The following is a 22281-nucleotide window of genomic DNA, read 5'->3' as shown; positions in this document are numbered from 1 at the left end:
AACCCAGATTTGTGCTTTTTTTAAAGAAAAAGTCCAAATTAATGTTTGTGGTAATCAACATTATGCCACAAATGCTGTCGATTGAGCTGAACTTTTATTGAACCCAGAATATTTCTTTAAGGCTTGACTTAGACTTGGAATAAGGCCACACTAATCTGTGTATGTTTGAAAACGTAGTTTTCAGTTTCCTAAAGTCATCGTTTTCTAAAGTATGCGGTAATGGAGAAAGTTTTCTAAAGTCTAAATTTTCGGTGGAGGAAAACGCCGTTCTAGTGTGTGAGAGAGGCATTAATGTAGCAAAATCGGTGCGTTTTCAAATGAAAACGTATTAGTGTGACCGCCCGACCGGATTTGATGTTTTCCATTCAAAACTATGAGAGTGACTGAGAAATACCAACAGTTTTTGTACCAAAACCTACTTTATTCTAAATGCCTGCTACTTGTCAAGTCAAGTCAAATCATTTTTATTTGTATAGCGCTTTTCACAACACACATCTTTTCAAAGCAGCTTTACAGAAAATCACGCATGAACAGAAAATGAAACTGTAATATCTATAAAGTCTTAGAGTGATCATTGTGTAGTTTGATTAAATATGATTGTAAATTTTGTATAAATATTAAATAAATAGTAATTTTATTTAGATCCCCAGTGAGCAAGCCGAAGGTGACTGTGGCAAGGAACACAAAACTCCATAAGATGTTGGTTAATGGAGAATAATAACCTTGGGAGACACCATGCTCATTGTGGGGGCCAGTTCCCCTCTGGCTAACCAGCATGAATATAATGCCAATATTAGTTATTTGTGTAGAGTGCAAGTCATGGTTTAAAATTAGTAAACTAAGTAAGTGTTAAGGTCCAGTGTTTATTCAAAGATTTTGTATGAACTGTAAGATTGAGTAATGTCTTTGAAGTTCAATCTGGATTAACTGCAGAAGTTCACATAGATGCATTGTCCTTTGTTAATTGGCCAATGAAGGGTTTTGTTGGCAATTAAATTGTAGTCTATGTACTGTATTTCATTTCAAGAATGTAGTCCATCATTAGACCAAGGTGATGCAGGCAGAGATCAGTGAGGTGTATCGCAGTTCAACCAGCAGGTCAGCACTAAGATCTAAAAGCACTAGAAGAGAAATGCAGCCACGAAATTGTTCATATATACTATTTATCTGTAGAAATGAACATAGTTGGTACAACACTACCTTTTCTAGTATTTTTGACATAAATGGGAGATTTGAAATCGGTCTGTAACTATCCAGTTCTCCAGGATCAAGCTGTGGCTTCTTAATAAACGGTTTGATAACTGCCACCCCAGTTTCTTGGGACATTTCCTAAGGATAGCGAGGAGTTAATAATATTAAGAAGAGGTTCTGAGATTACAGGGAATACCTCTTTTAAGAGCTTAGTTGGTATTGGATCTAACGTACATGTTGTGGCTTATGATCTTTCAATAAGTTTTGTTAGCTCTTCATGACCTATGACAGCGAAGGATTGAAGTTGCTCGTGGGGAAAATTATGAGATACTGTTTTCTGTGGTACTGTGACCACATAATTCCAATTTTATTTCTGATTATTTCAATTTTATCAGTAAAGAAATTCATGAAGTCATTACTGTTGTGCTGTGATGGAATATCTGGTTCAGTCGAGGCTTTATTCCTAACCAATTTAGCCACAGTACTGAATAAACACCTAGGATTGTTGTGGTTATTTTTTATGAGTTTGCTAAAATATGCTGACCTGGCAGCTTTTTGTGCCTGTCTCTAGCTACAGACACCATCCTTCCATGCACCGCAAAATACCTCTAATTTTGTATTCTTCCACTTGCGCTCCATTTTCCAAGCTGATCTCTTGAGAGCATGAGTGTGATCGTTGTACCATGGTGCGAGGCTTTTTTCTTTCATTTTCTTTAATCGAAGAGGGGCGACACTATCAAGAGTTCTAGAGAAGACTGTATTTGCATTTTCTGATATTACTTCAAGTTCTTCTAGACTTTTTGGCTTACGGAGTATATGAGATAGATCTGGAAGTTTATTAGTGAAACTATCTTTAGTGGTCGAAAGAATAGTTCTACATGAACGATAGCGTGGTGTAGATTGAGTAACATTAGCTGATCGCAGCATACAAGGAACGAGGTAATGATCTGAGATGTCATCACTCTGCGACAGAATTTCTATAGTATCAATATCAACTCCACATACTTCAGCAAATTGGATGGTTAGAAGTCAGAAAAGATCATTTACATTGCAAATTAATCACTAAAGGCTTTTGTAATAAATGTATGAATAAATGTGTACTTGTCCATCATCCAAAACCATGATATCTAAATCATATAGTTGTAACCATTGTAACGTCATATAGTCTAAATCCATTTGTACAACCTATTAGCGGAATCATCATTGTTGTTGTTATTACTAATTATCATAGAAATAACTATAAAACCGTAATAATAATAATAATAATAATATTGAGTTATTGTTATGCTAATCATAAATGTAATCAAATTCATCTGCTCAACATAATCACACAAATTAATGTAAATGTGTGGTTTGGTAGAAAAAAAAACGTCATCATTTATGTTTTGAACGTTTGGAACGCAGTATATGTCTTCTCGTCGCAACAACTGATGAAACAACTTGTTACGCACAATGAATGATGAAAAAACACATCAAAATCCGATCGGGGGGTCATTGTTGCACCCACAGGCAGAAACATAAATCAGCACCTGTGCTTTCAACAAATGTAATCCATTGCTAGCAAATTGAAAGTTCATCACGACTGCCACTAGAAGGCAAAGTGCACTGGTCAAATGCAAATGTCAGCGCTTGTGAAAAGGTGGCTTAAGACTTGACTTAGACTTTGTGTCAGAGAATTGTGAATGTCTCTGCGTCCATCTCATGGTTGTAAAACTGACGTTCAGATGAGCCTCACCTCAGTGACCCGCAGGAGTCCACCATGAGCTCAGAGACTTTGCCGCCCTGCTCCATGAATATTTCACTGGTGATCTAGACATGGCTTGAGAGGATGAACGAACCGAACAGCTCTTAGGCAACAGCCTTCAGTTGGCTTTTCTCAGGAGCATGGCTTTCAGGCTCCTGGTTGCTTAATTGACAAAGACAAGTATGCTGTCATGTCTCTTGGCTGATTTAAACAGCTGTCTTACCACATTCATCCTGATGTCCACAAAGAGGACCTCGATGATCGTAATGGCAACGAGGTCCCACGAAAAAGCTGGTGTGGAGGTTCCTCACCTCAGCTTTGTAGGAGGACCTGTGAACTGCCTCATGAATCATTTTCATTGTCTTCTGCTGTTTTCGCTGTGATTATGTTGGCTTGACAAAGCCAATATACTGTTGTTCTATGAACTTGGTTTAGGGTTTTTCAAAATTCTCTCCAAGAGCTTTCAAGCTACATCCACCAAACTTGGTACAGACCTTCAGATTGTTCTGACTTAGTGTGCTCTGTCTTTTCTAGCTGATTGGACTTACAGTTTTCGCACAGCGGACAATCAAATATCAGAAAAATCTCTTAGACTTACATTGACGGGATGTTCAGACAGGCCAACAGAATGCTAGTTAATTCAATCTCCAACTGTACAATATTTTAAATGTAAACAAACCCACAAAAGGCCTTTAATCTGCTTTAAGTTGCTCTATCTCTATCTATCTGACGGTTTATCTGACTTATCTATGTGATAGTTCATCTGACTATCTAGCTAGCCAGCTAGCTAGCCAGCTAGCTAGCCAGCTGTTTGTCTTACTGTAATGTCTGCATAATCACCAAACTTCCAACTTTTAAAACTGGTTTAAACTTTCAGACAAGGCTTTGTCAAGCCAACATCAAAGTTTGTCTTGAAAAACTTTACCTATCTAGTTCCGTGTATACCTTACAAACGATCACATGTATTGGAGAGATGCTTACATGCACTAGACTCTCACTCTTGCAAATGTGAGTGATTGGCGCCAGGACTTTGGAAGACCCTACACAAAGCATTTCAGTTTTCCCTGACACAGGAGTGTAAGTGTGTGTGTGTGTTGCGGCGAGTCAATCGCTTTAGTTTCATGTCTGCTCCACTGGGAACCCGAGCTTTGGCCTGCTGGGTAATTTCATCTGAGTGATAATCGGAACTTCCTGTGGTGATGAGACCATATCCTGCTGAGCTGCATCAGAGCAGCAATATCACACCCTGTTGTCAGAAACAATACGCACATACAGATGCTTAATCTTTAGATTCTGGGATCATAGTGTTCCAACTGTAATGAGATGTGGAATATTGGGAATGTTTAATTGGAAGAGCTTTACCCTTTTTTCAGTCGAGGCCCTTGTGGATTGGGGTGCCAGGAGTTTTGTGCTTGGCATGTTTGTTTCCGATAAACATACTGCAGACATAGTTCAGCTTGCAAATAATGGCTATGGTTTAATGTTCAATGCCTTTCTTATAGAGCGCAAAAGTCTGGTTCCGGAAATAAAAATGCCATTCATTTTTTCCATAGGGGAATTGATTATTAATGATAACTTACTAAATTTTAAAGACAGACCTACCATAAGCTCAGAGGTTGTTAATTGATGGTATATGCTTCAGCTGAAGACATCAGTCCATGTTATTTCAACTTCATTTTTAAAAATCACGTTTAATTGTGTAATTCCTTATGAAGAACTATACTACCCATAATTCTGAAAGGAAAGATCCACCAAAAGAGCTCTGCAGCAGCCGCCCACTTCAGTGAAACACTGTGAACTATGTAATAGAGATTTCCCAATTTGACTCGATTCACAAGCTCTCGATTTGATACAATTGGATTCAATTCTGATGAATTTGGGTGTATTTAAATTATAATTATAAGAAATTCTCTTTCAACTAATGCTGTAAATTATATAGGAAACCTTCTAACTTCTAACTGGTACAGTACAAAAATATTAATAAAAAAAAAAAAAATAACAACAGGGCCCAAACTACACAGTTCAATTGCTATTTACTTGAGCAGATTTAATTATCAACACAACTGAAACTGTAGTAAACTTGAAAGTAAAGGTAAAAGATTGATCTTGGGATCTCGATTAAGAATCTCCAAAGGTAACGATACTGAGATATAAGCATAGTCATGTACCATGGTATTTACATGGTTCTTTAAGGAATGTCAAAGAATACCATGGTAAAAACATGTCCCAAAAACTTGGTACTTTTTTATTTGGTTTTGTCCTGTCCTTCAGAAAAAAACGAAAAAAAAAAAAAAAAAAACGTTTTTAGGGTCTCAATGGTTGATAGGTTCTTGTTTCATAAAAGCCTGTTTGATAATCACAATTTCAGTGATTTATATCCCTAGTGTAAGGCATATATTGTCCTTCTATCCATTTTATATATATATATATATATATATATATATATATATATATTGCTGACTCAGCAGAACTGTCCCAAAGTGTCCTGTAGACAGGACAAGGACACACACACACATTTACCTAGCTATCTAATTGAGGATGTACCCTAATCTTACCATGGACTTTATTGTTTTTATTAAAGCCAATTATAATTACTAGACTAACCCTAAAAGAAAAAAAAATTACCTTTTATAAATAATTTGTATCTTTAAGGACATCTCTGAAGGGAGTGTTTGTCAGATTTAGCTCACTTGAGGGGACAATTTTGTAAACATACACCAAATGCATTCTGTGATCACTAGCAACTCTCTTTAGAAAGCAACTGTGTGTGTGTGTCTGCGCGCGCACGAGCGAGCGAGCGAAGCCCTCTGCTCATTCAGGATTATTGCGATTGAACCCAGGGGTAACCAATGATGAATGCATCACTTTGACTTTCTACTCAGTGCAGACACACTCATACCCACACATGTGTACATACAGTATATATAGCCTGTTTTCAAGGCACATTCTTGCAAATTTAAAAGTTCTGCGCTCTCGTGTGTGTTTGCGTCTTTGCGCGTGTGTGTGCAAGTGACTTTGCCGTTTCTCTAACAAAGCATTTATTTTGTCATAAAGCTTTCAGTTAGATTAAGGACAAAGATAGAGAGAGAGAGAGTGAAAGTGAATGAGACAGAGAGTTAGAGGGAGGCAGTGAAAAGGGGGTGGGCTGTGTGTCGCAAGGACAAACGTACATGGCAACACTGCAGTGTTCTAGAGAGAACAGCAAACAGGCCGGATGCTTAAATGCTGTATGGTGCGAGCACAGAAAGTCCTACACGTGCATGCAACACCTGTGAACACACATGCAACAGTATGTGAAAATTACTAAGCACTTTAATCTTTGTTTTTTTCATGTAATAGCACACTAATGCAACACTGTTTCATTCATTGTATACAGAATGTGTCCGCACAGTAAACGTTAATTAAATGTAATGCATCAAAATACACTCGGTTCACAGTTTTACTACTAAACGTAGTCTGTTTTAGGTGCTCGCTAGCATGTAACGTTCATATGATTACAAAGTAACATTCATGTCCTTCTAATGTACTGTGTGTGGTATTGTAAAACACTGGCTGTCATTATAGGTATGTCTCCAGCATACAATACACACACACACACACACACACACACACACACACACTGTCCCCCATGACCTTCAGTATCCCGCAGTGTCCTGTGTTACATCAAATGACCGATCACTCTCTCTCTCTGTCTCTCTCTCTCTCTCTCTTTCTTTCTCTCAGGTATCTTTCCTGATGTAACAGGTCGTACCCATGTGACAGTCATCATGATGTGTTTCCTCCATTGCTGATACATGAAATAGACAAAGAGTGTGTATGTCAGAGAGTAGGTGTGTGTGTGTGTGTGTGTGTGTGTGTGTACTTTTGCAGCGTCTGTTCTGTATGTACCTTAAGGAATATATAAATCCTGTATGCATTTAAATTTTGTATATACAAAAAAATCTCAATGCACGACTCAGGAGATGCAGATGTTTAAAGGGAGAGTTCACCAAAAAAAAGAAAAAAGAAAAGAAAATTATACTCAGTCACCATTCACTTTCATTGCACCTTTTTTCCATAATGAAAGTGAATGGTGACTGAGGCTGTCTGTCCCTAACAGTCTGCCTAACAGAAAGAAAGTCATTCACTGTGTTGCCAGGTCCAGAAACATTTTCAGCTCAAAGTCAAATTTAAAGTGTCCAAATTTTAATGTTTACCAATAAACATTTTGGTAACCGCAGTACATTTTAAAAGTAGCCCAAAAAACGTATCTCACAACTATAACATTTTAAACTGCTACTGCGGAAAAACGGTTTTGGAACAACATGAGGGTGAGTAAATGATGTCAGACTACAGAATACAGTGTACAAGTCAAATGGACCACGTTTATGTTACATTTAAGCTGCGTTAAGGCTGAGTTTGACAGCCATAGTCACCATCCACTTTTGTGTTATGGAAAAGAGTAGCCTGAAAATTGTGCTAAATATCTAATTTTGTGTTCCATGGTGGGAAAAATATGTTTAGAGTGAACTATCCCTTTAACATCCATGTGCCTCTTCACGGTGGAAGATATTAACAGAGCTGGGCAGAGAAAGAAAGAAAGCATGATTCGAAAATACTAGAGAAACGAAGCGAGAAAGAACAGAGAAACGCAGAGATGTGTTCTGAGTGAATGCTGACTTTTACACATGCTGCAAGCAATTACTCATTTAAAAGCGTAAGGCATGTGTGCCCTCTTTGTCTATGTATGTAGCTGTGTGAGAATGTGTGCACATGAGTGTTAACATGACTGTAATGACGTTGTGTTTACCGCAGCACAGCTTCATCACTGTCTCCATGACGACCACTGTGCTAGCTTTCCCTTCCTGCACCAAAGAAGGAGAGATACCCAATATTGCTCCAGTGCAGACCCCTGCAGCACACATCACACAAGAGTACCATGGTATTACCACGTTTTTTAAAAATGGCACCAATATGATTATTTGCACACTATTTTGATGGTAATACTATGGTATTCTCTAAAGTACATTGGAATACCATGTAAATACCATGATATATAAATATGGTAATCATTCAGTAATACGCTGGTATTGTCACAGTACAACAGTGTAATTAACACACTCATACTTGACAGAACATTTAAAGGGATAGTTCACCCAAAATTAAACGTATGTGATCATTTACTCACCCACATGTTGTTCCAAACCCGTATGACTTTCTTTCTTCTGTGGAGGACAAAAGGAGATGTTAGAAATACTGACAGCCTCAGTAACCATTCACTTTGATTGTATGAAAAAAAGATGCAGTCGAAGTGAATGGTGACTGAGACAACAAAAGTCTTCCATAAAAGAAGGAAAGTCTTATGGGTTTTTGGGGAACTATCCATTTAATCAGTGCAATTTTAAAAATGTTAAAATGTTGTATGTTAGAAATAAGAGTTCATGTGAGGTTGTTCTATTTATTAAAACATGGATATCAAACCATCAACAAAGTGTTTTTATCAAGTCTCTTTTATCAAATTTATCGTTACGTCAGAAGGTAAAAGTTAATGGTCCTAAATATAATAAGTGTTTATTAATGTGTGTTATTCATTAGAACATTTATTTCAAACTATCAACAAAGCTTTTGTATTAAGCTGGTAAGAAGTGACATCATATCTCACACCGCAACGATTTTAACATCTAATTTTTTACTCATTATCTGGTTTTAACATTTTAAAACAGAATTAGACAAAAAATGCAAAGTAATTGTATTTATTTCTGAGAGAGAACTTGATGCCACTAGATGAATTAAATATGCAACATTGTGAAATTATATGCAACATTGTAGTATATATACAATATTTCTGTTTATGCATTGCGCTTTATTTATGAAGCATACCTGTGTATATAGTAGGCTGTATACAGTATATAGCCTACTGTATACATTATGCAGTAAGCAGTATGCTAGTATTCTATTCCATACGTATCACGTCGTTTCGAAATTACTTTAATTAGGTGATGACAGCTCTGAGATTATACTCTGAGCTTTTCTTATTTTTCTGATTTGACATTATATATCTGAGGGTGTTAATAAGGTAGCTCGGAAAAACTTATTTTGTTTTGTTCATGTCACCTGTAATTGAGTAAAATTTTGTGTTTATACGACAAAGCAATCAAAAGCTGCAGCATTACAAAAATTATTTATCCTAGTGTTCAAAAGCCTTTCAAACAAATAAAACATAATAAATGTACATAAGAACTAATTACACACAAATATAGCAATGACTAAAGATATGCATGCATGAGTAATGAAATCTCATTCAGTTCCATTCTGTGTCATTTGAGCCATCATTGAGTCTGTGTCATGTACTTAGCACAATCTCCTGGTGGCCATATGTAATTAGAGTGAACGATCCTCTCTGCCCATATTTGGATGACTTCCACCACTGGTTGCAGTGATCTGAAACCTAATACAATTGGTTTATCATTCCATGACATGGGGCAACATACGACTTAATTTCCGAGGAAGGCATCTGATCCAGCAAAGCGAACGTGTTTTTAGCCAGTGTGCACATTGTGCTTTGTGTGGATTATCGATTACATTGTGTGCAGGCTCATTTTAAAGACAATCACCTCTCCTAAGTAATGGTATGTGATATTTTATGTTCTGCTTATTTTTCATGAAGTTATAAGCAAAAACGCGGCAAATAAGCAACAACATGTATGTCTAAGACATATTACTCGATATATATTTGTCTGTGAGTAAAACAAATAGGCTGGTTGTTTTCTACTCATTGAGAGCTTTCCAATGACACATGGCTATATGATCAGTTTGATGTTTTTTCCGATTGCAATAATATGTGCAGTGCAAAATGATTAATAAATTATCAAAATGGAACACTTCTGATTTGTCTGTAAATTTAATGTAAAAATGCCTACATGCATTTTAAAGTTCAGCTTCTAAGCTTTAAAACAATACCTATTTTGAGTTGGTCAAGACTGTAGTTATTAATATGTTAATTATGATAATTATATTTTTCTCAGCGGACCCGCCGGCGCTTAAAGGGTTAATTCATTAATTCATGAATTCTGGGTTTACAACTTGTAATAAAGAGATTTATGAAGATGTGAACAGGTTTTAGAAGTCAGAATCTCGTAATGACGGTAATTCCATACCAGTAGCCCATGTGTTCTAATTGTTGAAAAACAAATGTTGCTCCTATATGGAGTGTATGACTTACACATGCTAACTGGGTTATCGACCACCTCATGCTCTAGTTTTAGCTGCCAATATTGAGCCTTGAACAGCAATGCTATAAGATATTAAGAGCTGCATGGGAAGAGAGGGGGACCTGGGCTGTGGAAAATGGTTACTGCAGCAGTCTGTAACTAGGTCAGGTTGAGACTGAAGACAAATACTGAGAGAGAGAGAGAGTGGGGGGCTTATGGGACGAGACAGGTATTTCAGTTGTTCACGTGAGATCTGCACCTGTCCTCATCACATTTGTCTTAATGGCATGTGTGTTTTGGATCCCTTTTCATCTATACCTTTTTACTCTGTCTTTGTTTTTGTTTTTATTCCTGATTGCATAATTCCAAATATTTATCTTCGTTTGGAATGATTATGTGTATTGCAGTGAGATAAATAAAAAAATACAGAAATGTGGTATGAAAGTGTGTTGGGATAGATGTTTCTATAGATATATATATATATATATATATATATATATATGTGTATGTTCAGTGCAAATCCTGGCCAGCCTGTAAAACAAAGCAGTCTTGGGTGAAGGGATAAATGGAGTGAGCAGATAGAGGGGTGGAGTGGAGGAGAAGCTTTCAACCCTGTGTGTCCCTACTGCCTAGAACATCTTATAAACATGAGTGGCTCCACGTGTGTGTGATCTTTATATGAATGCATTGTTCGGTATGTGTTTGATGTTGTATTTACTCTTTTCTTTCTTTCGTTCGTTCGTTTTTTAGTACTTTCTTTCTCTTTTTTGTCCCTATGTTAGAGGTCGACTGATAGTGGATTTTGAAAATATCAATAACTAAGATGGCAGAAAAGACTCATAACGGATTAATTGGCTGATAGTTTTTAAAATCGAATTATAGAATGTTAAAAGGAACACAGAGGAACATGGAGGACAAAAAACCAATCTGGAAATACCGGCATAGATTTTTGCAAATAAATGATAGTTACAAAATGCAACTATTGGCACCAATTATTCGGTAATGCTGATATATCAGTCTATGTCTACTCTATGCAGTGGCAGACTGGCCATCGGGAGAACCGGGACTTTTCCTGAAGGCCCGGCCACGAAACCGGGCCACCGCGTTATGCAGAACGGGCCACAAACCATCGCCGCGATATGCCAAAGGGGGCAGCGATATGCAGAAAAGGACAGACCACCCCCGATTTCTCTTCCCAGTCCGCCCCTGACTCTATGTGAATGTGAGGATCTAGTTTAGGTTCTGGCACACTGTTGAGTAGATCAAATATAGAGGAAAGAGAGTGTCTGGAAATCAAAGGAGTGATTCTTGTAATGATGAACAAGGCTATAATAATACTTTTTATCGTCTGTTGTTTATTAAAAGTGCAGTTCTAATGGCTTTAGTGCAGATACTGTGAAAATCCATAATGTGAAGTCTCAATTAAATAATAACTAATTTACTCTTTTGGAATAGGATGTAAAAATATGAAATGTTAAGAAAGAACAATTTTATCAGAGTTGCGATCTAGCGTTTAGCACAGGCGCCCCAGATATGAAAAACTGTGGTGCGCAGGGTCAATTCCTGGACTTGTTTCACGTCTCGTTCCCGTGGTTTCCTGACACATCTACTGTCCTTTCAATAACAGGGTGTCAAAATGCACAAAATATGACCATTTTGTCTGAGTTACATAATTTAAAAGGGTCATGACATATCTTTTTATAATTTAATGTGTTACTTGAGGTTCACTTATAATATTAGTAAAGTGTTTTGCACAAAAAAAAAAAAAACAGTAATATATTTGTAAACATTATCATTTTCCACCCTCATTCTGACCCTCTGCCAGAAACACTTGGTTTTGGTGCTGCTTCTCCTTTAAGACCGTAAACGGCCACTGTTATGATTGGCTCACTGCTCTTGACTGACCTGCCCTCTCTACTTACCATCTCACTGCTACTGGGCAGGATACGGAAGTGATAACATAAATTAGACATTGCTGTGTTGTTTTTGAGTCTGTCAGATGCAAATTTCTACCACAGTGTGACATCATAATGTGGAGGAAGTATAGAGTCGTTATAGCAGCTTGGTTTCAACAAATGGTCTTTTTACAGTGAGGAGACAGTTTTGAGTTCTGAAACTTGCAGTTTGCACTTTTATAGTACTATGCCCTTTTATATGTCAAAAGATCCAAAAAAATTGCTAAAACCTGTATATTTTGTCTTAATCAGTGTGAGGGAACTTTTAAAAATCAGTAAAACTCAAGTCTTTATAACAAAGTGAAGACAAATGTGAAGTGATCAATGCATGTGGTCAGGTCAAACATGAGTGAAAGATGGTCTTCTTAGTCCAACAAGTTCTGGTCATCTTAGTACAGAGCCAGAATTCCTTAAAGTTCGAACTCTGGTGTTCAGCCTGTCCTTAGGGCCATTTGTGCACCCATTTCAATCAGAACTACACAGATGTACATGGGTTCTTCAACAAAAATTTACTAAATAGCCATCTCGAGATGGCTAGTTAGCAAAGACATCATGATGTCATGCATGTGTAACTGTAGGGGACAAAGTTTGAGCCTTGACCTTATGGTCTTAAATGTGGTTTGGTCTGGGTCTTGTGTCGGTTTTGAGAGGTCTAGTCTTGGTCTGGGACTGCAAAGAACTAGTCTGGTCCTAGTCTAGGTCTTGAGGGGTCTGGACCTGCATAGTATTAGTCTTGGAGGGTCTAGTCTTGGTTTGGGTCAACATTTACATTTAGCAGATGCTTTTATTCAAAGCAAAGGCATTTTATCAGTATGTGTTTTTTTCTGGGAATTGAACCCATGACCTTTGCATTACTAGCACCATGCTCTACCATTTGAGCTACAGAAACAGTTCTTGGTCTTGGAGGGTCTGGTCTTGACTCCAAAAAAGCAGTTCTTTACATTAGATATTCCTTCGCTATGCTTTGTATGTAAATGTCTCAATTTATAGAAAGGTATTGTTTTACCAGTCCTTAGGGTTAGGTCATTGGGGTTCATGTGGTGTCACAGATACATGAAGCTATATATTGTCAATATGGCTATGAAAACTGATGTGGCATACACAAACGGTCAAGGTCTAGAGGAAATAATGTCATTGACAGATCCTGTAATCTAAAGGACAAACTACAGTATGCATTAGCCAATATAGAGAAGTAACATATAGTCCCATCTTTTCTAAAGGCAATTCATAAATATAATATCATGTTAAAGGGTCTATGAGTTTGTGGGTGGTATCCACTCATCAGAATGAGAATATCTTTGGAGTTCTAATTTGGAGTCCAAGGCTAGTCTCAAAATTTGTTCCGAGCCTAAAGTGTATGTATTTGCAACTTAAGTGTGTCTCGAATCCTGTCTATATTACAGACATGGATCCATCTCTGTTATATAGTTATATAAAAAGTACCATGTGGGTTTGGTGCAATGAATAGCACTTTGGAGTTCTGATTTCAAAAATTAGGTTATTCAAAAGTTGTGGGTTCATGTCCCACATGGCGTAGTGGCTAAAATTCAGGGCTTGTAACCAGCAGGATGTTAGATCGAGCCCTGTAAGAAGTGAATCACGAGCTATTACCATTGTGCCCTTGAGCAAGGCACTTAATCTTAAATTACTCTAAGGGGGATTGTCCCAGTAATAAGTGTACTGTAAGTTGCTTTGGATAAATGCGTCTGCTAAGTGACTACTTACTGGAATGATGGATGTTTGTTACCTCATCCTAACGCTGTCTTTCTGGTTCTCTGTTTCTCATTCTTCAGTATGTGGCATTTGGATCCCTTCTATTCATCCTTATTTCCATTTCCACTTTTTGCATGGAGACACATGAAGCTTTCAACACCATTTATAACAAAACCGAGAATATTACAGAGGGGAACGTTACAAAGGAGGAGATCGTATACGAAGTGGTCACGGACAGTTGGTTGATGTACGTGGAGGGAGTGTGCGTGATTTGGTTTACCATCGAGGTTTTCACACGCGTCGTCTTCTGTCCTGACAAAGTTGAGTTCTTCAAGAGCTCGTTAAACATCATCGATTTTGTTGCCATCTTGCCCTTCTACCTAGAGGTCGGACTGAGTGGGCTTTCCTCCAAAGCAGCGAAAGACGTCCTGGGCTTCCTACGCGTGGTGCGGTTCGTTCGGATTCTACGCATCTTCAAGCTGACTCGTCACTTTGTGGGCTTGCGTGTTCTTGGACACACACTTCGTGCCAGTACCAACGAGTTCCTCCTCCTCATCATCTTCCTCGCGCTTGGAGTTCTCATCTTCGCCACTATGATCTACTATGCTGAGAGGATAGGAGCGAGTCCAGACGACCCTACAGCAAGCAATCACACCAAATTTAAAAATATCCCCATTGGTTTCTGGTGGGCTGTGGTTACCATGACTACCTTGGGTTATGGAGATATGTACCCGGAGACTTGGTCGGGAATGCTGGTGGGGGCGCTGTGTGCCCTGGCGGGCGTGCTGACTATTGCAATGCCAGTGCCCGTGATTGTCAATAACTTCGGCATGTATTACTCTCTTGCCATGGCCAAACAGAAGCTGCCCAAAAAGAAAAATAAACACATCCCACGAGCGCCGCAACCCGGCTCGCCCAATTACTGCAAGCCGGATGCCCTCGCCATGGCGACAGCCTCACCCCAGAGGATCCTGGGTAACGTGCTGGGCAGTGTGCTGGGGTCAAGCGGGCTGACGGGAGACTGCCCACTAGCTCAGGAGGAAATTATAGAAATTAACAGAGGTGAGATTAACACGCACTCATACTGTACCGCACATACAGTATACAGACACAGAAAATACAAAGATCTACGCAGCCTCACAAGGAAACTTCATTCTTGCAATGTTTTCTACTGTACCACTAAAACTGGATTTTTTAAAACCTTTTTCAAAAGATTCTGTTTGGTTAACTATGATTTGTTTGAAGGATGCAGTATACAGAAGTAGCTTGAGAAAGAGTATGGTCAGATATTTGTTATAACAGTGCTATAAGAATTACAGTTATATAGAATATCTTGTATCAAGGATGGTAATTTTATATTATGGTAAGGTATGTTATGTCACAATATAGTAATTTTTGCTGGTAATTAGACATAAAAAATGGTTTATAGACTAAATAAACATTAAATAAACACTGTTTTATTTTTTATGGAACTTATACACAAACCAAAATGCCTTGCATTACTCCCTTAAAACAGGTTTTTCCTCATCTTGACCTGTTACTGACACGTCCCACTCTGTATTGTCACATTACTCCATGTTTCTGGAGTAATACATGTAAATAACATAAATGTGTATATAACATAAATGTGTAAATAATGTAAAGCAGTCCTGCTTGCTGATAGTTGCGCAAATAAACAGGTTTATTCTCATTCGCGTATGGCCAAGTATTTTGGCTATTAAGTTAACGTACTATAAAAAACTATCATAATGCAATATCATAGAGGAAATGTATCCTCTATGATATTGCAGCAATTATCCAGATATGGAATGAGATTATCAAGCAAACTGTTATCAACTCCTACATGCCAACTGAATAAAATAAGGCAAAAATAAACCTTTCACGCAGTGTTTAGTGAGAGATATGATTGATTCAAACAGTAAAAGTGGTTGTTCTGTACATGTATTATTGTATTACAGTTGTAATAATAAAGTCTTAATTAACATTATGGTTATTTAACATATTGGGATATTATTATTAAGTAAATTGTAGCATTTGGTTACATTATGTTTTGTGATTTCTCATGCCTTCTTTATATAACATCCATCCCTTGTGCACTTTTGGCCTCTACCGTATGCTTTTCAGACAGATAAACAGCAGCACAGGGCAGAGAAGTACAGTACAGCGAGAGTGTTATCCACTAGGACAGCTTATTTTGAACAAGAGGGGCAAACAGTTACGGAATTTAATGCAGGAGCACAATACCGTACTGATGCGGAATGATAGAAGGAAGAGCCCTGTCTGTGCATGCGATGGTGCGAGGAACCAGACAGCAGGAAAAAAAAATAATGTTCAGTGAAAAGTCAAAAGAAGATCGCAATGTTTGTAATTGTAACTATATCAGATATTATTAATGAAACACAGGAACTCATTGCGTGAGCATTTTTTGTCCCCATATTTTGAATTCAGGGATATTTTTGTCAATTTCGGTGGCATTTTTGCCCCGAGTCCCCATTAATTTTCGACACTATTGGCATTGTATCTTTCTAAGCTATTTAAAAAGTTTGTTTTAGACATGTAGTAGCAACAACAAGATATCCCCACAAATATGTCAAACTACATTGTGTTAATATTTGACAGTTAAAACATTGCCTACCTTAAAAACAAGTGAAGTTTGAGTCAGTGGTTAAACGTGTTCAGACGGTTCCCTCATACCTGAATGAACGGCTCTTTTCCAGAATAAAATGAAATATGTAGAATATCACAGTATTACAGTTCTTGTATAGTGACAGGGTAGAAAGTCTTGGGGAAGCTAGAGAAGAGAGGACACCGGCGGCAGTTGATACAACGTGATTTTTCTCCAATGAGGGGGAGGAAGGGGCAGGATAGGTCCACGTGGGGATTTGTGGGAGGGTGAATTACACTACAGCACTGATATTATTGTGAGGCTGTGAGCAGACAGTGTCAATCAATCCATTGGAGAAAACAGCAACCATAAATGTAATGTTCTTACAATGTTGGAACAGCATTGAGTGTTTGATGTACATGAGTGTGTTTCTCCAGATGAGAACTCACTTTATTTAAAAAAAAAAAATTATTTAAAAGTAAATGTACCTCTATCACCCCTGGAGTTCGCTAGTTCGCTAGTTCGAATCCCAGGGCGTGCTGAGTGACTCCAGCCAGGTCTCCTAAGCAACCAAATTGGCCCGGTTGCTAGGGAGGTTAGAGTCACATGGAGTAACCTCCTCGTAGTCACTATAATGTGGTTTGTTCTCGGTGGGGCGCATGGTGAATTGAGCGTGGTTGCCGCGGTGGATGGCGTGAAGCCTCCACACGCGCTATGTCTCCGTGGCAACGTGCTCAACAACTGTCTCAGACGCGGAGGCGATTGGGATTCGTCCTCCGCCACCTGGACTGAGGCGAATCACTATGCGCCCACGAGGACTTAGAGCGCATTGGGAATTGGGCATTCCAAATTGGGAGAAAAAGGGGGAAAAATCCCCCCCAAAAAAAAAAAAAAAAAAAAAAGTAAATGTATCTAGTTTTATATGTTTAGAATTTTTTACTGGAAATCAAGGAAAAAAAATGCTGATTACAATTTTTATTTTATTTTATTTTTTTTTTTGCAGTTTAGCTCCTTGTTTTGTCTTTTGCCTCCTCCCTTCAGTTCTCTCTCTCTCTCTCTCTCTCTGTTTCATTCATCTCTCTTATCAGACTCAAAGCAGAATGGTGACGCAGCGAGTGCTGCTCTAGCAAATGAGGACTGTCCAACAATCGATCAGGTTCTCAGTCCAGATGAACGAAGCCCGATGGGCCGGACCCGAGAGCGCTACCAGCAGGACAGAGCCTGCTTCCTCCTCAACACACGAGAGTTCAGACCCACTGATGGAAATGTGCGGAAAGGTATGTTTACACTTCTGTACACTGCTTTCACACACTGACACACATTCACACAGTCACACAGTGAAGGCAAACAACAGCGCCACGGTCTCAGCCTAGTTGTCTCATAATCGTGTTTTGTCACCAAAATAAACCCGCTAAACCTAAATACAGATCAACACTTATAAATATAATTATCCAGTCTAATTACCCCAACGCTGATTTGAACACATCAACATCACGTAGTGACCTCCAAAAAAACATTGCAACTTTAAAGCACTCTCAAGCCCAACTCTCTGAAAGCTTGTTTGATTCCACTGTGGCGTCCCGGCAAGTGGAGCCAAAAATACAGATTATATAACAACATAAACTCTCAGGGTGCTTTCACACTTGGTTGGTTTGTGTTCTGAGAGTAGTTTGGCTTATATGTGAATGTTCCAAATTAACTCCCAATTAAGACCCCTTTAATGTGAAACAAGCTAAGACCACCTCCTGAGCATTTCGTTTTTTAGTATGCAGTGCATGTAGCTTATGTCGTGTTGTGCATTTTGAACATAAAGCACACCTGGTTCACTTTATATTTCCATTAACATAATTTTCCTTTTAATGCGTCAAAGTTTATAACTAGTTTATTCTTTATATATATATATATATATATATATATATATAGTAATCAAAGTAAGTAAATTAAAAAGGTAAGTAAAGTAAAATAAAGTAAGTAAAATAAGTAAAATATCTTGTGCGACCCTGTTTATACATTTTATTAGTATTTTGGCTTGTCTATACGCAACGCATAATTTAATACTATTTAAACCAACTGATCTCAGTTCAGTAGACTCTGTGCTGTCAGTAAAGGGTTCAAATTTCGATGTAGGGTGTCATGTGACAGAACAACATGGCGCTGATCACAGCAAAGTTTGTCTTTGGGAGAAACGCCAACAAAACTACATCTGGCAAGTAACCTAATTAAGTTTTTACATTGAAACCTGTTTGAGTCAAAAGATTAGAGTCTCTAGTTTCGTCCAATATGACGTTTTAAAAATGTGAGCGATTTATCTCGAAACGCCACGCTGATCAACACAATGTACACTAATGTGTACAATAACACAAGGTTTTAATTGGACACTGAGAAAATAAATTTGCTTTCAGAGGCTTTATATGGCGTTATGATGAAAATACGGTGCATTTTGAACTGTTCTGAGACTAGTGCAGACTGACAGCACACTGGAGGTCAAGTCATTCACTAAATAGGGAGCAAGGGAGCATCCTATAGCTTTCCTAGTGCAATCCAAACTTCCTATCAAAAGTTCAGTTTCAGGCTGCAAATGATGTGTGGACCACTCAACATGTTTGACAGACATGGGACAATAGTAATCAGTACTTAGATTCAGAATTTATAATGTTGAATTTTATTTTTATCATGGTTGGCAGTGATTAGATGATGCTGGCCATTACTTGTATCAGAATTATGCTAATTTCTGAATAGTAAAATGCCTCAGCACTGGCTATTACTTGTTTGTTTGACATTGCAAAGAGAGAACATTGAGATTTTGTTGCTAAAGTAGTAAAAACATAAAAGTCAAATCAAGTCAAATAATTTTGATTTGTATAGTAGACTTGTAAAACTATTTGAAAAACATTTTTAACATGCGACTAGGTACAAATTAAAAAGGGAAATTGAAATGAGATCTGAGTCCACTTTTAAGACCAGGGACAGTGTGAATGTAAAGTGAACTGGGTTCTTTTTCACTTTCACTTTTTGGTCCACTTAAAGGGGTCTGATTGGTTCTTTTCAAGAGGACCCAAGTGCTAAAACACCCTTATAACCACACTAATCTACGGGGAATTTTTTTTTTTTAACCCAACACTGACTCTAGCTTTTCTTTCTCTACTTCATTTTGTGGATTTTTGCATGTCTTTTGTTGTTTCAATCATTTTTCTTAAAAATACTCAAATAATAATTATTTTGTCTGCCACTTTGCTATCTCTGTCTTTTTGATCCCGCCTCTCTTTATTTGTCTTCAATGCACTATCCTCTTTATTTTTACCCTTTGTCTTCTTCCATACTCTCAATTGCTTTCATTTTTCTTTCTATGCATTTTCCGCAATCCTATATTCTGTTTGCCTTTATTTCACTGATATCAACACAACAAACCTTCTATCACACGCAACACCCCACAAACAACCACACAAATCTCCTCCCTGCACCTCATCCCCTCTGCACCCACAAAAACACCGACTACACCCTCCGATATCCAAACCATGCACACCTAATTCCCCAAACCCAATTTGTCCTTGACTGCCGCCCACAAAAACTCTTCCACCCCACCCCCACCACAACCCAACTCCATTTGCCACGTTAGAGTCAGGAGCCCTGGCGGTGGCCCCCGATCCACCCCTCTCAGAGGAATGGAATAAGCTGGAAGGCTCCGTGTTACAAAAGGACTTTAATGCAAACTCTGCCTCCTCGTGGATCAAACCATAGCTGTCAGAGGTAAAGACCAAATCAGTGAATGCAAAACCCATAAAACATAAAAAAAAAAAACATGCACATTAACTCTCATTTCTCATTACAAATGAACAGAATAAGCTATGTTTAACATCACAACTACATACACACTTACAAAAACAAATCTTACATGGGTGTTGAGTGTAAATTGCTGTGTCAGTGTTGTGTTGTTATCTTTACAAACTGTCATTAGTTGCATCTGTTAAAGGAAAATGAATCTAATGTTTATGATGTCACTGAATATGAGTTGAAGGTTGACACTGTGACAGATAAATTTGCAACCTTAAGTTTTTGCAAACTGTTGAATTAAACTGCTGACTGTTCCACTCTGTACAGTCAAATCATGTGTCCATTGGGGGAAATGTATCACCAGTTTTAAACAAGACATATACTGTTGCATGCACTCAGCAAAAACAAAACTGAGATGGCAAAAAATTCCAAAACCCCAAAAATGCATTTGTCTGACACCATTTGGTGCAAAGGACAGTAGACAATGGGTCAAATATGTAAGACATATTAAAGGAATATTCCGGGTTATTTTCAACTTAAAGGGGATAGTTCACACCATTCGCTCCTCATTTATTTACCCTCATGTTGTTCCAAACCCAAATGACTTTCTTTCTTCAAGTGAACATTGAACTTAATTCAATGTTTTTTTCCATTTGCAAAACTCTACTGCTATACTGCTGCACTTTGCTATACAGTATGTTCGAAACATTGTAATAGTTGTTCTCAGGGCTAATAGGCTTCCATTGTAAGTGTACTACTGTAAACGCATTTCCCTTTTGTTTATGCAATGGACATCACTTTGTTTTAAAAAAGTAAAGACACCAGAACACTTTTTGTTTTAGGCCATGTCCACACTAATACGTTATAGTTTGAAAACGCATATATTTAGCTTCGTTTACACCTCTCATCCACACCATAACATTGTTTTCCTCCACCGAAATGTTTTTGAAAACGCTCTACAATACCACATAATTTAATAAAAAAAGACGACATTAAGAAACCGAAAACTGTACTGAAAAAAGTAGTGCTGATATGACCTATAGCCACGTTCACACTAATGCGTTTTTGTTTGAAACATATTTATTTCACTATATGTTTACACCTCTCATCCACACTAGAACGGTGTTTTTAACACTGAAAACGGAGACTTTCAAAAACGCTCTCCACTACCGCATATTTTGGAAAACAGAATGTTAGGAAACTAAAACCGATTAGTGTGGGTGTGGCCTTAGATGAACATTTGCTCATTCCAAAGGTCAGCAATTTATTAATTACATTCAGATTAAAAATAAACATTTTAAAACTATTTCAAAAGCACATTGATTTTTCTACATAATAATAAGTTAATAAGGGCACAGATAAACTGGTTACATTTTTTTTTTTTATAGCGTAATCCTCTCATCTGCTGCTTTTGGTGGTAATTACAGCTGGACGTCAGGGCACATTTGTTTGCATTTTGTTATACGATATTACAATTTTTACAATTTATATCACTGGATTTGAGGCAACTGCGTGATTCTCACAAACCTTCAAGAAAATGTCCTGGTCCTTTTTTTACTCCAAAATCAAAAGAAGCATAGACAATTATATTTTGCATATAGCGTATTTATAGGGCCATTGAGATTTCTTTACATTGTGACATTATTTTCATGACAGTTACACACATTTTACCCCACAATTCTTATTTCCGCAATGCGAAAAAGATGGTCATTATGATATTGTCATTACTGCAACATGAAATTTTTATTTTTTATTTAAATTGTATTTATTCATTATAATAGTAACCCCTTTGTACTACCTTTCATTTTCACTGATTTCAATAATAATAAAAATAAAAAAACTGTCTTGTTACTGTAATGAGAATCATCATTGAAAACAATGGGAATAGTAAAACTTTAATGCCTGCACGCATTACAGTAATAAGAAATGCTGAATAAAATGTGCTTACGTGTCCTGAAAATATTGTCACAAAGCAAAAATAGCTTCATTTTCTGTATGCAAAATATAAATTACGGCTATGGCCCACCATAAATTACGGCTATGGTCTATGCACACTGAGGGAGTATATTCGAGTTTATTTTCTGTGGTAATCGACAGCATGCCACAGATGCG

The 22281-nt window shown here is 37.7% G+C and overlaps 1 protein-coding gene across 4 annotated transcripts in view; it reads left to right on the top strand.

Annotated features, from left to right (window-relative positions):
- The window catches only part of LOC127431556 (potassium voltage-gated channel subfamily C member 1-like), an 80156-nt gene that overhangs the window by 29668 nt on the left and 28207 nt on the right, over window positions 1-22281 (top strand). For all 4 annotated transcript variants that reach the window (XM_051682020.1, XM_051682021.1, XM_051682018.1 and 1 more), the window contains exons 3-4: window positions 13874-14855; window positions 17487-17675. In XM_051682020.1, the coding sequence (XP_051537980.1) occupies window positions 13874-14855; window positions 17487-17675 (1171 nt within the window). The remainder of the gene's footprint in view (window positions 1-13873; window positions 14856-17486; window positions 17676-22281) is intronic.

This window comes from Myxocyprinus asiaticus, chromosome 41 (genome assembly GCF_019703515.2).
Source record: "Myxocyprinus asiaticus isolate MX2 ecotype Aquarium Trade chromosome 41, UBuf_Myxa_2, whole genome shotgun sequence".
In the NCBI taxonomy this organism is placed as follows: domain Eukaryota; kingdom Metazoa; phylum Chordata; class Actinopteri; order Cypriniformes; family Catostomidae; genus Myxocyprinus; species Myxocyprinus asiaticus.
Note: the sequence above shows the minus strand (reverse complement) of the source record. Positions and strands in the feature narration are given on the sequence as shown.